We start from the raw sequence: 17,711 nt of genomic DNA on the forward strand, positions 1-17,711 counted from the left end.
GTGAGTTTACAGCAAAGAGTACAAACTACATGGCTTGCACTTTCAAAAGTGACTTGTGATTTTGAGTTCCTCGGTTACTGGATGCCCAACCTGAGACATCTTCTAAAGTATTCACCCACTCTCTGAAAATCAGGCCAGTTTAAGGTGTCTCCAGCGGGGCCTGGTGAATCACTAGTCACCTTTGAAAATTTAGGTCTTTGTTTTTAAAAGAAAAAAAAAGGCTAATGACGTGTGAAAAACTTTTAAGTCTCCTTCAGTATTGTCATGGTGTGTGTAAGGTATTAGGTATGCCCGTTGGTATGACATGGGCCAATACTTGTGCACATGATAGAACTGTGAATGAGTATAAGCCAGTTTATCATGAGACAGTATTTCACAGGTTATAAGTCCCTAAATATTGGATATACACCATGGTAGGAATGTCTCATTTGTTACCATTGATTTTTAGTGAATCTTCCACCACCACTGCCAGCATAATGCACTAAAAACATTTCCAAAGTTCTGAAAGGACATTTTAAAAAATGAACAATAGAGGGCAGAATTGTGGATATAATCCACCGTAACTGAACATTTTGGATGTGTGTATGTAACCCAGTGTCTCTTGCTTTCTGACTGTTTTTACTCATGCTCTGTTGCGCGATCTTGAGTATACAAACCTTACCCCAGGATCCCCAGTTTCTCTTCATTTTGCTTATGAGAGTTGTGTGCTATCCAGCAAAAGCCCACTGTACTCTCTTAACAGTTTCACAGTCTCTGTTGCATATCTTGTCTGATGGTCCATATTACTGCAGTTCATTTCTTTTCAATGTCATCATGGAATTGCCACAAATCATCTCTGAGGAATTAGTGTGTGAACAAATTCTCGAGATGCCACTGTGCATGTCCATGTTTGGGAATTTCCCATGGAAGTATGTTGGTGTTTTTAATTATTGTTCCTTGGAATGCGCTTTTTTTGGAATGCCACCCATTATGGTTTATCTTGTATGTGTGCTTCCTTTGATAACTACAGTCTGAGTCATGTGGTCAGCATTGATCTCTTTGTCTCGTTTGTTTCTGTTTTAACACAGATTGCTCGTACATCTTTACGGCCAGCATATCCATCTCAGGTGCACTTTTCATCCCATTGTTTTGTATTTCTGTCTCTTTAATGTTGTTGTTTTTCCTTACATCCTCCTAATGTTTTGTCAAATGAGTGTTATCAATTTTTACCTAACAGATTAGTTGTCTTGCTTATTGTATTTATTCTTTCCAATATTATTTACGTTTTAATTGCTTTTTCATCTTTTCCATGTATTAATAGAGATTGATTTTGCTTAATTTTAATGTCACTTTAAGATTGCATTAATTTTTCAGACTTTGATAAATGAAAACATAAAATGCATATGTGTGAGCAGGTCTTAGCTGGAAACAGTCCCTTTTCTTTTGAATTGAACCCTGAATTCATATTAGGCAGGGATTTAGTTTGCAAGTACTCACTGTGGTACCAGCGTTTCAAACATGCACATGAGTAGTTACATTGAGTTTCATGGGACAGCCCCCATATATAAATATTTGCAGTATTGGGGCCCAAATGATTTGTTTCAGAACCCATTCCTGCTTGAGTAGAACCTGAACTGTGGAGCACTCTTCTTGGGCTTGCCTCGAAATCTGTAATACCTTTGGAAATGGGCCCATTTGCCCACTTTGTTTTTTTTTTTTTTTTTTAATCTGCAACACAGTTAATTGCGACTGATTCATTGCTTATTATTTTTAAGTTGGTGCAGCACATTCCAGAAGCAAGTCTGAACTACCAGAAAGTGCCTCCCGGGTCAACGGGAATCAAGGATTTTGATCAAAATATGAACGACAATAGAGAAGAGGATCTCTCGAGAAAAACGAGGGCAAGAAACCGAGAGGAGGCAGGTTTTTTTCTCCTGTACTTTATAAACTTGTATATAATAATGTTAGTTGCAACCCATATGTCTGTACTTCCTAACTAGCTAGCTCGCTGAGGGAATTCAAAGAACTCCAGTGCCTCACTTTTTGGGTGCCCAATCTGAAACTTCTTAGAGAGGCCTTGTTTTCAGCACTCTCTGAAAATTGGGCCTTTTTTGAAAGGTTCGTCAAATTCAGCACCCACAACCGCTAGTCACTTCTGAAAATCCTGTTGAGTTTTAAACATCATCCAGATTCAGGAAGTCTCAACTGAAATGCTACCATCTCCAGTTGAAGAAATAAACTATTTTGACACAACCCGTATAATATAAAAATGGTAGCTATGAGGGCACATTTTCAATACGATCTGATCTGTTACATTTTAGGTCATCTTTGACAACCTGATGTTGAACCCAGTGTCTCAGTTATCCCATGCGATCCGTGAAAATACAGAAAACCTGGCTGAAAAAATGAAGTAAGCTTTTAGCTCTGACCTGGAATGTTCTCTTGCCCTTTGAATTGTTCCGAGGAAGGATGTGATTAATTTATTACTCATGAAAGGTACTGGATTGTCATCCCTGGAAACTGTGGTTGCCGGTACACAGAAGGGGAAGAGCACAGACTGCAAAATTAGAAAAAGGTTTTTACTTCCCACCTCCGTTTCATAGGCTTGTCCTGTAGCATAGTCTGTCCCTAGATAACTGAAGCCTTGACCCAGCTTTGTAGCGCAATGTCAGTATGTTTGCATAAAAATGTAAAGTTCACTGTACATAGCACAACTAACTTTGTTATGGAGGACAGTGCCCAAATAAATGATGGCAACTCGGAGTACATGCCTATTCTATACTGCCTTCCTGATGCATCTTAGCCTTTGCTGGAGGAGTCTCACCTATGAGAAGAAGGGGAACTCATTCTCCATTCTGTTCAGTCCATGGACCCCGCCCCATTCCAGCGCATATGCAGTTTGTGATGGTATTTGTTGTGATGCCCTCTTGGAACAAGATTGTCAGCTCCTAGGCCTTAGAACAGGCAGCAGGTGGGGAATGACTTTTGGTTGCTTGTGAGCTAGATTCAAAGTGGAGATGAAAGGCCTTTTATCTCATCACTAATCTACAGAACCCCTTTTGTTGCTATGTTTTATGTCAATTGTACACTGTAAACAAATGTAAAGGATATATTTTGGGTGGATATTTTGTAAAAGGTCCAATCTTGTGTGCTTCAGAATTGTGTTTCAGAACAGCGAAAGGGCCTGGGAGGAGATGGAGGCCAAAATTAACTCTGAAAACGAAGTGCCAATTTTAAAGACCTCAAACAAGGTAACGTGTTTGTGCTTAAGAAATGAACAAGGTGCCAAGAAGCTTGCTTAAGACAAGGTTTTGCCTAACAATTTATGGACATAGGCTGAGACTTTCAGAGCAGTTAGATGCCCAGCTAGCATTGAATTTTAATGGGATTTGGTTGCCTAACTTCTTTAGACTCTTCTGAAAGCCCCAGCCTCAGCTGTGTGTGTGTGACTTTTATGTTTACATTGTCACTGTAAAAGAATTGTCCATTGTAAGTAAAAAAAAAAAAAAAAAAAAAAAAAAAAAAATTAAGAAACCAAAGTAGTGAGCTTCAGAACCAACCAAACCTATTTCCTAAATTTTTTAGTCCAAATGTATCTATTGAACTTCCTCCTCCTTCTATTCTACGGTGTGTCTATTATATATTCTCATATTGCTATTTTAATGTCAATTTCACTTATGTCTCCCCTTTGTTAGTCTTCAAGGACTCAGTCTTGCTAAGGGAGGCACAAACACAGATCCTCGTCTAACTACCATTCTTCTCAGTGTCTCCCACCAGTGCAGCTCCATTGATAATAGGACGAGAATAGATGGGGCATAGGCGTTGTCACCATCGTGTTCTCTTCATTTACCAGGGTTAGACAAGACAGTGGTAAAAATGTTGGTGCCCCAGCCAACATTATCTGTACTCCTGCACAGACATTAATGGGAGCAATGTAAAGATCTAAGAACATGCTTAATTATTGGGCTCAGTGAAACCACTCATGTTTAAAGCTAAGGATGTGCACAAGTATTTACAGGATCAGGGTCAAAGTGTCTGCACTTGCAGACCCCTTTGCATTATTGGGCCATAAATGTCTGGCCAACAGCTAGAATCTCAAATAAAAAGTCTAGTCGAATGCATATTTTTACTGAGTGGCTTGATAGTATTTTTCCAGATTTGGCAGACCAAATCCCGCTGGTGTTTGTCCAGATAAACATGCTATTTTGGTGTTCGAGAACAGAATTTACCTAATCAGAAAAAGGTAGAATAACAAGATATTCTATGTAGGCTTGGTTCCCAAAGTAGCTGAACGTTTGGTTGGTTGGTTAGTTAGCCGATCTTTTTGGTGTATTTGTTTCTAGGAAATCAGCTCTATCCTAAAGGAGCTAAGAAGAGTTCAGAAACAGCTGGAAGGTTGGTAATTTTAAAATGTTCTCAATTTCTCTCCTAAATGTAGATGACTACTACAAAATAGAGTACCACTGTAACTTGTTGTGGTTTGTTTTGTCAATTTAAACTTTGTAAATGTAAAGCACTCATTCATTTATTTGAGCATTGCTCCTCAATATATACAAACAGAAGACATATAAGTGATGGATTTTTCTCGTGTTGCAAAAATAAGAAAGTTACTGACTTCTGAAATGCTGAAGTTATTGCTGTGGAAATGGTTTATTTACAATAATTAGGACTTCACCACAAGATGGACAAGCCAAGGCTTCTGTTGCTCAGACCGCCACATGGCTGACAGCCCTATTCAGCCAATATGTCATGCCATATTTTCGTACTACTTTTAAGCAAGTGTTTGTGTGGACTTGAATCCATTATGGAAGGTGCCACGCTACAGAGATAACAATATGAGCTCAATGCCTAACCCTTGTTTCATTTTAATAGTTAAGAAAATGTAAAAATGTCTTATTGGTGAGTGATTGGAGTTTGGTAGGTGTTTTTCTTTTTCCAGTTTAAACAGAAAACGTCAAGTCCTAATGGTAAAGGTCAGTTTTGGAGGGGTTTTTATTTTTTTGCTTATTAAAATTGCTTGGACCCAAGGATAATTATAAAGAAGGTGGAGTGCAGTCATGGGGAGGGGGGGAACAAATTGTGACTAAACTGGGCACAAGAGCAGTCTAGAATTCTGAAGGTGAGAGAGTTTATGTGTAGAAATGCTGCTGAGTGCAGCTAATACGCCTCTGTCTATCTCTTTTCTCCTTCCCCAGTTATAAATGCGATCATTGACCCCAGTGGGAACTTGGATGTAGTTGCCACTAACAAAGCGTCCTCTGCTGCTACACAGTCTACAGCCACTAAAGTCAGGACTGCTAACCATTCTGGCTCCACGTTGGAGATTTTGTCACCAGTACAGATGAGAAATTACATCCAGAAACCGAACTGTGGATCTTCTAGCCTACAAGATGCTAATTTCATTCCAGATGGAGAGAAATATGTGATCTGATGCAATATTTTATATTGCTATCATACTGTCATTTACTGTGGCGTTAGTTTTGTGTCCGAGTGGTTGTGGACAGGTTGTATGGAGCAGTTGTTTAGATTGCTAACACATTACACACACACACACACACACACACACACACACACACACTGCTGTGTGAGTGAATGGCAAGTCTGTGTATGCCTTTTGAACAAAACTAGCACTGTGGAGCAGCACATATTCAGCATAGAGGCAAACTCTGATTTTTACAATACGATTCACTTAAATTCTTCCAATGTGCCATAAGAAACAGGCTTTGCATATCCTCCATTTGCTACTATCGAAGCTCTAAAGTGTTCTTGGATTAGCCTGTTTATAATTCTCAGTTACTGGTAGTTCAGTTGTAACAAGGCTCTGTTTAAAAAAGAAGTGTACTTTTTTTGATTGGCGCGACATTTGGGACTGATTTGAAAAATAGAGCATTACAATTCTGTTGGAATCAACTTGCATACGTATAATGGTGCAATACAGTGGGTTTCTATAAGAAACTCTGTTTTAGTTGTATGAAAAATGTTTTCAGTGTTTGCAGGGGGGAAAAAAATAAAATCAAAGAAGGAACCACTATGAATCTATGGGCATCATGCTTTCAATACAAAACCTGTGTTTGTTCCATTGAGAAGGTGTAAACTTTCTAACGTAGTTGTAGATTCTGAACACATTTCAGGCACAGAGCTTCAAGTATACAGATGTAGATTAGCCTTATAAATGAGAAGGTCAGTTTTTATAGTTGAGCTTGCCAAATTCTCATTATTTCAGTATAATCGCTGTCTGAAACATTTTTTTTGAAAATATTATAATAATAATAATTAATATAATATCATAGTCTTTCATATTGAGCTGCAAATTCTCCTGAATAGGCTAAAAAGCAAGTTGTCTGTGATCAGCCAATTACTAAGAAAAACATCTGTTCCGTTGGCTCATGTAATAAACTTAATTACACAATGATTGTGAACAAATATTCATTCTGCAGCACTCAGAATAATGGCTTAAGTGTGGCTCTGCCTTTACTGATATGAAATTTTTGTCATGAAATTTTTCGTATCCAGGTATGCACGAATACACACAATCCTGTTGTATTCTTGAGAACCTACCCAACAGTGTAAAGCCGCTGGTGGTACAATGCAGCATTGGTATGACTCTTTTTGGTCCATTATAATTTTAGGAACGCTAAGGATTATTTTGCAGCAGCATCATTGAGCAGTATACTGGATACTGTAAAATTAGCTTTTTATATCCCATCTGTCAAGTGAGCTGCCAAATTCTAAACAAAGTATTTGAGTGGCTTTTTGGAGAATCTGTTTGATGCATGCAGTATGCAAACTGGAATCTGTCCCTGTTGCATTAATTCCTCTTGACTGAAAAACAGTGATCAGGAAAAGAAAATGTATCGGCAGTGTTGTGGGAAATACACTTACTAATGGAGGTAAGCAAACTGAATTCTGCTATGCACTCATACAATGTAAAATTTTGCTAATGAAAATAGCTTCCCAAGCTCAATTGCTCTTTATGTGCTGACTTCGTATTTGGGGTGGGTTGGTTTTATAGTTGAGTCAGTTAATTGACCTTTTCTCCTAGGATTTTGCTGAAATATCAATTAAATAAGTATAATTAAATAACTGGGCTGCTCATATAGTGTTTCGTGTACTAGCAAATGGCAGGATTCTGCTTCAAGTGCAACCAGTGGGAGTTTTCCATTGATTTCAACAAGAGCAGTCCCAAAGGAAGAGTTTGTCGGTTTGCCATGCTAGTGTGTCTTGCATGCCTGCAGGGTTTTGCGTGGGGGAAAATAGTGCAGTTTTGCTGCCAATGTATCCAACAGAGAACTTGGCTCGTCCGCTACTGTGGAGAAATATACTGGACTTCATATGAACACTATGATGATGGAAGTAAAATTTACTTTGCAGAATAACTAGGAACTTGGCCTTTATGTTTCTCTGGCTGCCTGTTATGTTAATGCTGTCTGATTGTTCCAGTGTATCCTTTTGAAATACTTACCTGTGTCCTTAGTTAATATCATAAATAGTGGTATGGCTCTTGACACATGGTAATTCGTTTTCAAAAGTCTCCTCAGTGAGGGTCTGATCTAGCAAGGTGCTGACTCCGACTCATTGGGAGTTGAAGGGCTTCAGCAACATAAGGGATCAGTCCACTAGTTACAGTTTTGCAGTAGACAGGTGTGTGTTGGAGTTACTCATCAAGATGAGATTTTATTATTTGTTTTTACAACATTTTCCCATCCTCGTGGCTATGCTCTAGTGGTTTTGTTTCTTGACAATGTACCCTTGATGTGACTTCCATTTACTTTCACTTGGGAACTGACTAGTTTCTACTTTTATGAAGTGACCCATCAGAGATGAATTTTCTCCCTTTGCTGTTCCTCTGCTCTTGGTACCCAAATATCTTCATTGCCAGCTGCATAAACCCAGAAATATGGTACCTTTAAGAAACAATTGGAAATAAAGTTGGAGTCATGAATCTCTAAAAGTTTTAGTCTGGGGGTGCGGAAAAGCACAACATGATTTTGTTTCATTTTGTTCAGTCTGATATAAAAAAACCACCAGTTTCGCAGCATAAAGTTCTTGTTGAGAAAATTTCAAGACGATTTTAATTGCAGTCCTGTTACATAATCGTTTTGGTGCTGAAATGTAACAAATATATTTGAGGTACTTAATCTGAAGTATACCTCATTCTGCATTTGTCTGTTATAATTAAACCAAAGAGCAAGCCACATAATTATAAACCATTAGCTAAGGTCTGGTCTTACAAGCAGTATTCTGTGACAACAATAAAAAGTCTGTGTACAGTTCTGATGCGAGTATCTTAAGCATTTGGGGTCTGATCCAATGGCTATTAGAGACAGTGGAAAGATTCCTATTGACTTTAATGGGCATTGGGTCAACCTTTAGTTGGTTAACTTTCAGTGAGCTTGATGTGTGCTCCACTGACCCAATAGTCATTCATACTGTATATTTTTTTCATATTTGTTTTATTTACATTTAAAAAATTAGGCTGGCATTTTCAAACAAGTCTAAGAGTTAAGCACCCAGCTCTGATTAAGCCTCTCCGGGACATGGTTGCTAACACCCTTCGGCACCTTTGAAAATCCCAGCCCTTGTTCTTTTACTATACTTGAAACCTGTGCTCTCATTTAGATTGTTTTCAAATGTTAAACTCTTGAGACTTCATGATGATGGAATGAATGTAAATTCCTGGGAGAATGCATCAGTGCTTTGTGAGCAAGAGCCTAAGTGTGTCTACAGTGCTGTCGTGTTGTGGTCATGCTGTGAGTGCGAATAAAGCCTAAGTCATCCTTGAATATTTTAATAACGAAAAACCTTACAGAATGTTTACATACAGCCTACTGAAAAAAAAGTGTTTAAAATATATACGTGCAAGATTCTACTAGTTTTTTCTTCATTTTTGCAGATCACACTAGATATTTTTAAAATTCAGCAAATATGTGTAATGATTTTGCAAAAAAAAAAGTTAACTACCTGTTTACTTTGGATGTGCCCTGTGCTGAATTGTGCCTATCTGACTATCTGCTGTTATGTTGTTATGCTGCCGATTCTGCTGTTCTAAACTCTTCACTGGATCATTCCATTTGCATGCAACACAAATGCAAGCTGTATGAAAGTTAAAGCTGAAACACGTTTGTATAACTTGAATTGATCAATGACTGTCTCTCTTTTTTTTCCCACGCCCTTTTCTTGAAATATTGAGTATAATTTTGATTCCTGTTTCTCCCACTGTATTTCTTTCTCTTGTTTTTTGAATGGTAATTTATTTTGTTTTGATGATAGACAGTATCTGTACATTTTGTTCCAAGGTGATATTGTGGCTGTCTTTAAAAATAAATTGTTATTTTATATAATTTTATGGTAAAATTTCTTTAATAAATCATTCTTTTATCATGTGACAAATATGATTCTGGGGTTTTTTTGAGAGTAAATTTTATGATGTGGGAAAATATTTGGAGAATTAAACTATTGATCTTACACTGCCCCTTATAATGGCATGAAGGATCATATTGCTACTTAGTAACAAACACAATTGGAGTCTCTTACAACTACCATATTGTTGCCTACGTAGAGCGCTCATTTAATGCACGTGGATTCACCCATGTGGATTCAGTTGCAGAATGGGGACCTGAAAAGCACCTTCTGTTGTGAGGCCCTTTTCTTACTTCTGTTCCAGCACCACTGGCGAGTGTAATCTTTTACAGAGACACAGAGAGAGAGAGAGACACCCTTACATCCCCTAAAATATGGCACTGATTGTATCCTTATTGTGACACTCTCCACACCCTGACTTAGCAACACTGAGCAATATTTCTGAGTGTTTTAAATGCCATGCAAAGTGCCCTTTGAAACCAAAGGGGCAGCCATTTCATTCATTTTTAATAAGTCTTGGCTGAATAAAAATTAGATGCGGTGAAACTGCTGCCAGAACTACTCACTTAGTGATGAAGGCCATTATCGTTCACTTTTAAATCTTACCCGAGGAAAGGCAGAAGCAGCTATCACGACTGCTTACCACGGAGTACAGCAGTCAGTTGAAATCCTGCTGTGCTCTTTCAACCTTTCCCGGCCGGTGTAAGACACATACATGGCCTGATTCTCCATAATCTTACAGGAGTAGCCCAGTGGGAATGAGGATTACTCCCATCTTTAAGGGTTTGCAGCATCAGTCCATATTTGCAAAAGTAACTCCCTAAACTCATCATTGATCTCCGATTCCGAACTGTCGCTCTCTTACAGAAATGCAATTTATACGTGGGCCTGATCACTTACACTGGACCTTGCCAATAAAGGTGGGGAGGATGTAGGGGAGCCAATGCATAGTCTTGTCTTTTTTTCTTTTTTTTTATAACCAGCTTGAGTGAAATATTGTATTCATGGCTGAAAGCAGGATCCTTGTGACCTCAGTTCCATGGTCAGATAGAGCTCACCTGGAGCTCGGAGTGAAGGAAGAGAGAGAACGACAGGCAGCAGCACCAAGCCCAGCTGCCTGCTGATGGCCAGTTGCCTGATTTAGGCGGGAGCTGAAGGATTCAGAAATGAAAGGCAGGGGGCGGTGAGAGAGCTCAGACTGTTTAAGAAACCCAAAGTGTTGGTGTCTCAGGATCACGTCCTCCAGAACTAACAGGGAAAGCAAGACCTGATATTTTTAATGTAAAACAAGGAGATCCCTTCAATTTCTGAATAGCAGAGGAAGAGCAAGGGAAGCCAAAAACAAGTGGGTAGCCACCATCGCTCCCTCCTTTCTTACAAGAAATGCCTTTTTTTATTTGTATGTAAAAAAACCAACAACCACCAACCTTGTTACCAAAAGCGCAAACGGCATGTGCTCTCTCACTCAACCACAGAACTCTGGGCAAGGGAAAAGTTCACGCCTTGTGTAATAATGTGAAGCTCAGCTCTGGCGTAGACACCGCTAGGCCGATGGAAGAATTCTTCTGTTGACCTAGCTACCGCCTCGTGGAGGGGTGGAGTGACTAGAGCAACAGAAGAACCCATTCAGTCACTGTAGTACGGGTCTATCCTATAGCAGCGTAGCTGTGCCACATTAGCATTTCTGGTATAGACATACCCATCCATACCTGCACACTTGCAGTTGGAAGGAGAAGTATTCATGCTTTGACTCCAGTGGAAGTTTGTTTCCAGTGGCAATGTGTCCCAATTCTGGCATGCACTAGTGGGTAGTTGTCCCTCTCCAAACCTGGTTGTTGACAAAGAAAGCTGCAGTTTGCACGCGTGAAGCACACCCTGGTTTCAAGCCGGGGAAAGCTCCACCGACACAAACTGCAGCGTTGTTTATTTATGCTCACACTGGGGCTGCTACATGTAGGGGGCTGGCCATTGACTGAGGGAATTGAGGTACGGTCCCCATGGAGAAAAGGTCTTTCTTTCACACACACCCTCTCCTAATCTGCTCTGCTGAGCTGTACCATGTTGCTTTGTGATGAGCAAACCTTGGAGGGGGAGCTTCTTTGTTATTTTTGAAGGAAGTGAGAAGAATGACACTTTGTTCTTTGTTTTCAGAAGGCTACAGTGAGCAGGGATCAGGCCTTTTCGCTGTTTATCTCTGCTGTTAAGCCGTGGGCAACTCAAGGAGCAGACTGTAGCATGCCCCACTTAAAACAGCCACTGTTAGAATGGGAAAGAAGATGCAGGAGGCTTCCGACAACATCTAGTGAGCTTCATGCATACCCTGGCCCTTGATAAATTATGGTCACTGCACAAGAGGAGTCCTGCCCCATCGCTGATGGGAGTGGAAAGTAGAGGGCTGGAACCAGGATCTTCCCCTCTCACCCATGATCCTTGTGGTGTCATTCGGGTACCACGATAAACCAAACTGAATTTTTTTTGTGGTAATCTAAAATAACCTCAACATCCTGATCTATTATTAACTCTGGCAATGAAAGCATTTTAACCCAGCAGCTTCTAACAAACCTCTCATGTCTACCAGTGCAATGTCTTGTAATATATCGTCCTTCCCCCCAAAAAATAGGGTCCTAACTCGTTTGTCAGAGGGAGAGAGTGTGTCAGTCCTGGGCCAAAGAGAAAAGGAAGGTTTTTTTTAAGTGAGAGGGGTTTGCTTTCTGCAGGAGGCAGGTGAGAGAGTCCCAGCTGGCTGCCCGCAGAGCAAATGCTAGAGGGAGCCCTTGCTGTGAAGGCAGGAGGGGATGGAGAGAAGGCTAAGCCCTGGTCTACACTAGGACTTTAGGTCGAATTTAGCAGCGTTAAATCGATGTAAACCTGCACCCGTCCACACGATGAAGCCCTTTATTTCGACTTAAAGGGCTCTTAAAATCAATTTCCTTACTCCACCCCTGACAAGTGGATTAGCACTTAAATCGGCCTTGCCGGGTCAAATTTGGGGTACCGTGGACACAATTCGACAGTATTGGCCTCCGGGAGCTATCCCAGAGTGCTCCATTGTGACCGCTCTGGACAGCACTCTCAACTCAGATGCACTGGCCAGGTAGACAGGAAAAGAACCGCGAACTTTTGAATCTCATTTCCTGTTTGGCCAGCGTGGCAAGCTGCAGGTGACCATGCAGAGCTCATCAGCAGAGGTGACCATGATGGAGTCCCACAAAAGAGCTCCAGCATGGACTGAACGGGAGGTACGGGATCTGATCGCTGTATGGGGAGAGGAATCCGTGCTATCAGAACTCCATTCCAGTTTTCGAAATGCCAAAACCTTTGTCAAAATCTCCCAGGGCATGAAGGCCAGAGGCCATGTCAAGGTTCCTCCCCCACTCTGAACTCTAGGGTACAGATGTGGGGACCTGCATGAAAAACCTCCTAAGCTTATCTTTACCAGCTTAGGTCAAAACTTCCCCAAGGTACAAAATATTCCACCCGTTGTTCTTGGACTGGCCGCTACCACCACCAAACTAATACTGGTTACTGGGGAAGAGCTGTTTGGACGTGTCCTTCCCCCCAAAATACTTCCCAAAACCTTGCACCCTACTTCCTGGACAAGGTTTGGTAAAAAGCCTCACCAATTTGCCTAGGTGACTACAGACCCAGACCCTTGGATCTTAAGAACAATGAACAATCCTCCCAACACTTGCACCCCCCCTTTCCTGGGAAATGTTGGATAAAAAGCCTCACCAATTTGCATAGGTGACCACAGACCCAAACCCTTGGATCTGAGAACAATGAAAAAGCATTCAGTTTTTTACAAGAAGACTTTTAATAAAAAATAGAAGTAAATAGAAATAAAGAAATCCCCCCTGTAAAATCAGGATGGTAGATATCTTACAGGGTAATTAGATTAAAAAACATAGAGAACCCCTCTAGGCAAAACCTTAAGTTACAAAAAAGATACACAGACAGAAATAGTTATTCTATTCAGCACAATTCTTTTCTCAGCCATTTAAAGAAATCATAATCTAACACATACCTAGCTAGATTACTTACTAAAAGTTCTAAGATTCCATTCCTGGTCTATCCCTGGCAAAGACCAGCATATAGACAGACACAGACCCTTTGTTTCTCTCCCTCCTCCCAGCTTTTGAAAGTATCTTGTCTCCTCATTGGTCATTTTGCTCAGGTGCCAGCGAGGTTACCTTTAGCTTCTTAACCCTTTACAGGTGAGAGGAGCTTTCCCCTGGCCAGGAGGGATTTCAAAGGGGTTTACCCTTCCCTTTATATTTATGACAGCCATAACAGGGACCCGAAGCAGTGCCGCGTGAAACTGAAGGAGCTGAGGCAAGCCTACCAGAAAACCAGAGAGGCGAACGGCCGCTCCGGGTCAGAGCCCCAAACATGCTGTTTCTATGATGAGCTGCATGCCATTTTAGGGGGTTCAGCCACCACTACCCCAGCTGTGTTGTTTGACTCCTTCAATGGAGATGGAGGCAACACGGAAGCAGGTTTTGGGGACGAAGAAGATGAGGAGGAGGAGGAGGAGGAGGTTGGAGATAGCTCACAGCAAGCAAGCGGAGAAACCGGTTTTCCCGACAGCCAGGAACTGTTTCTCACCCTGGACCTGGAGCCAGTACCCCACAAACCCACCCAAGGCTCTTCCTGGACCCAGCAGGCAGAGAAGGGACCTCCCGTGAGTGTACCTTTTAAAATACTATACATGGTTTAAAAGCAAGCATGTGAAAGGATTACTTTGCCCTGGCATTCGCGGCTCTCCTGGATGTACTCCCAAAGTCTTTGCAAAAGGTTTCTGGGGAGGGCAGCCTTATTGCGTCCTCCATGGTAAGACACTTTACCACTCCAGCCCAGTAACACGTACTTGGGAATCATTGTACAACAAAGCATTGCAGTGTATGTTTGCTGGTGTTCAAACAACATCCGTTCTTTATCTCTCTGTCTTACCCTCAGGAGAGTAATGTCATTCATGGTCACCTGGTTGAAATAGGGTGCTTTTCTTAAGGGGGCATTCAGAGGTGCCCATTCCTGCTGGGCTGTTTGCCTGTGGCTGAACAGAAATGTTCCCCACTGTTAGCCACAGGGAGGGTGGAGGGGCTAGCCATGCCCTGGGGGGAGGCAAAATGCGACCTTGTAATGAAAGCACATGTGCTATGTATGTAATGTTAACAGCAAGGTTTACCCTGGAAGAGTGTAGCCACTGTTTTATAAAATGTGTCTTTTTAAATACCGCTATCCCTTTTTTATTCTCCACCAGCTGCATGTGTTTCAATGATCACAGGATCTTCTCCTTCCCAGAGGCTAGTGAAGATCAGAGGGCAAAAAAAAACCGCACTCGCGATGAAATGTTCTCTGAGCTCATGCTGTCCTCCCACACTGATAGAGCACAGACGAATGCATGGAGGCAAATAAGGTCAGAGTGCAGGAAAGCACAAAATGACCGGGAGGAGAGGTGGCGGGCTGAAGAGAGTAAGTGGTGGGCTGAAGACAGGGCTGAAGCTCAAATGTGGCGGCAGCGTGATGAGAGGAGGCAGGATTCAATGCTGAGGCTGCTGGAGGACCAAACCAGTATGCTCCATTGTATGGATGAGCTGCAGCAAAGGCAGCTGGAGCACAGACTGCCATTACAGCCCCTGTGTAACCAACCGCCCTCCTCCCCAAGTTCCATAGCCTCCACACCCAGATGCCCAAGAACGCGGTGGGGGGGCCACCGGCCAACCAGCCACTCCGCCACAGAGGATTGCCCAAAAAAAAGAAGGCTGGCATTCAATAAATTTTAAAGTTGTAAACTTTTAAAGTTCTGTGTGGCATTTTCCTTCCCTCCTCCACCACCCCTCCTGGGCTACCTTGGTAGTCATCCCCCTATTTGTGTGATGAATGAATAAAGAATGCTTCAATGTGAAGCAACAATGACTTTATTGCCTCTGCAAGCAATGATTAAAGGGAGGAGGGGAGGGTGGTTAACTTGCAGAGAAGTAGAGTGAACCAAGGGGCGGGGGGTTTCATCAAGTAGAAACAAACAGAACTTTCACACCGTAGCCTGGCCAGTCATGAAACTGGTTTTCAAAGCTTCTCTGAGGCGTACCGCGCCCTCCTGTGCTCTTCTAACCGCCCTGGTGTCTGGCTGCACGTAACCAGCAGCCAGGCGATTTGCCTTAACCTCGCACCCTGCCATAAACGTCTCCCCCTTACTCTCACAGATATTGTGGAGCACACAGCAAGCAGTAATAACAGTGGGAATATTGGTTTCGCTGAGGTCTAAGCGAGTCAGTAAACTGCGCCAGCGCGCCTTTAAACGTCCAAATGCACATTCTACCACATTCTGCACTTGCTCAGCCTGTAGCTGAACAGCTCCTGACTACTGTCCAGGCTGCCTGTGTACGGCTTCATGAGCCATGGCATTAAGGGGTAGGCTGGGTCCCCAAGGATACATATAGGCAATTCAACATCCCCAACAGTTATTTTCTGGTCTGGGAATAAAGTCCCTTCCTGCAGCTTTTGAAACAGACCAGAGTTCCTGAAGATGCAAGCGTCATGTACCTTTCCCGGCCATCCCACGTTGATGTTGGTGAAATGTCCCTTGTGATCCACCCGTGCTTGCAGCACTATTGAAAAGTACCCCTTGCGGTTTATGTACTCGCCGGCTTGGTGCTCCGGTGCCAAGATCGGGATATGGGTTCCCTCTATGGCCCCACCACAGTTAGGGAATCCCATTGCAGCAAAGCCATCCACTATGACCTGCACATTTCCCAGGGTCACTACCCTTGATATCAGCAGATCTTTGATTGCGTGGGCTACTTGCATCACAGCAGCCCCAACAGTAGATTTGCCCACTCCAAATTGTTTCCCAACTGACGGGTAGCTGTCTGGCATTGCAAGCTTCCACAGGGCTATCACCACTCGCTTCTCAACTGTGAGGGCTGCTCTCATCTTGGTATTCATGTGCTTCAGGGCAGGGGAAAGCAAGTCACAAAGTTCCATGAACGTGCCCCTATGCATGTGAAAGTTTCGCAGCCACTGGGAATCGTCCCAGACCTGCAACACTATGCGGTCCCACCAGTCTGTGCTTGTTTCCCGAGCCCAGAATCGGCATTCCACAGCATGAACCTGCCCCATTAGCACCATGATGCATGCATTGGCAGGGCCCATGCTTTCAGAGAAATCTGTGTCCATGTCCTGATCACTCACATGACCGCACTGATGTCGCCTCCTCGCCCAGTATCTCTTTGCCAGGTTCTGGTGCTGCATATACTGCTGGATAATGCGTGTGGTGTTGAATGTGCTCCTAATTGCCAAAGTGAGCTGAGCGGCCTCCATGTTTGCCTTGGTATGGCGTCCGCACAGAAAAAAGGCACGGAACGATTGTCTGCCATTGCTCTGACGGAGGGAGGGCGACTGACGACATGGCTTACAGGGTTGGCTTCAGGGAGCTAAAATCAACAAAGGGGGTGGCTTTACATCAAGGAGTATTTCAGGCAGGACTTCACGGAGGGTTCCAATAAGAAATGGTGCACCTAAGTTATTGTTCTTATTGGAACAAGGAGGTTAGTCTGGCCTCTGATTGATACAAGGCTAGATTTACCTTGCTGCACCTTCTCTGTGAATGACTGCAGTGTGACCTAGAGGAATGAGTCCTCTAGACAGGGGAGGGGGGGAAGCAAATGAGTACAAAACAAATCTGGTCTATTTCTTGTTTTGATCCACTCCATCTATCTTTTACATCTTTGGCTGGCAGCAGATGGTGCAGAAGGACTGCAAGCCATCCTCATCTCATGGCTGCTCGGCAGAAGATGGTACAGTAGGACTGCTAGCAATCCGTATTGCCTGCCTGCTCACCATAAGACGGTTCAATAGGACTGACTGCAGGACTAAAGAGAATGACCTGGTCAAGTCACTTCAGACTTAGTCCCTGTGCCCATGTCTGTCCAGGCGCTCCCAGCCGACGTGGCCAGGAGCACCTCGGACATGATGATGACGGCTACCAGTCATATTGCACCGTCTGCTGCCAAAAGGCAATGGGTTGCTGCTACTGTGTAGCAATGCAGTACCATGTCTGCCAGCACCCAGGAGACATACAGTGACGGTTACCTGAGCGGGCTCCATGCTTGCCGTGGTATGGCGTCTGCACAGGTAACTCAGGAAAAAAGGCGCGAAACGATTGTCTGCCCTTGCTTTCACGGAGGGAGGGAGGGAACGGGGGCCTGACGATATGTACCCAGAACCACCCGCAACAATGTTTTAGCCCCCATCAAGCATTGAGATCTCAACCCAGAATTCCAATGGGCAGCGGAGACTGTGGGAACTGTGGGATAGCTACCCACAGTGCAACACTCCGGAAGTCGATGCTTGCCTCGGTACTGTGGAAGCAC

At 42.9% G+C, this 17,711-nt stretch overlaps 1 protein-coding gene across 3 annotated transcripts in view; it reads left to right on the top strand.

Moving 5' to 3' along the window:
* The window catches only part of CEP170B (centrosomal protein 170B), a 98,634-nt gene extending 89,265 nt beyond the window's left edge, over positions 1–9,369 (top strand). For 2 of the 3 annotated variants that reach the window (XM_084631031.1, XM_084631029.1), the window contains exons 15-20: positions 1,068–1,106; positions 1,755–1,898; positions 2,301–2,389; positions 3,137–3,230; positions 4,323–4,374; positions 5,175–9,369. In XM_084631031.1, the coding sequence (XP_084487157.1) occupies positions 1,068–1,106; positions 1,755–1,898; positions 2,301–2,389; positions 3,137–3,230; positions 4,323–4,374; positions 5,175–5,410 (654 nt within the window). In that variant the 3' untranslated portion in view covers positions 5,411–9,369. The remainder of the gene's footprint in view (positions 1–1,067; positions 1,107–1,754; positions 1,899–2,300; positions 2,390–3,136; positions 3,231–4,322; positions 4,375–5,174) is intronic. The other variant, XM_084631030.1, reaches the window with a different exon arrangement.
* The last annotated feature ends 8,342 nt before the right edge of the window (positions 9,370–17,711 follow it).

The sequence above is a fragment of the Lepidochelys olivacea genome, assembly GCF_965140295.1.
Source record: "Lepidochelys olivacea isolate rLepOli2 genome assembly, chromosome: 6".
Classification (NCBI taxonomy): Eukaryota; Metazoa; Chordata; order Testudines; family Cheloniidae; genus Lepidochelys; species Lepidochelys olivacea.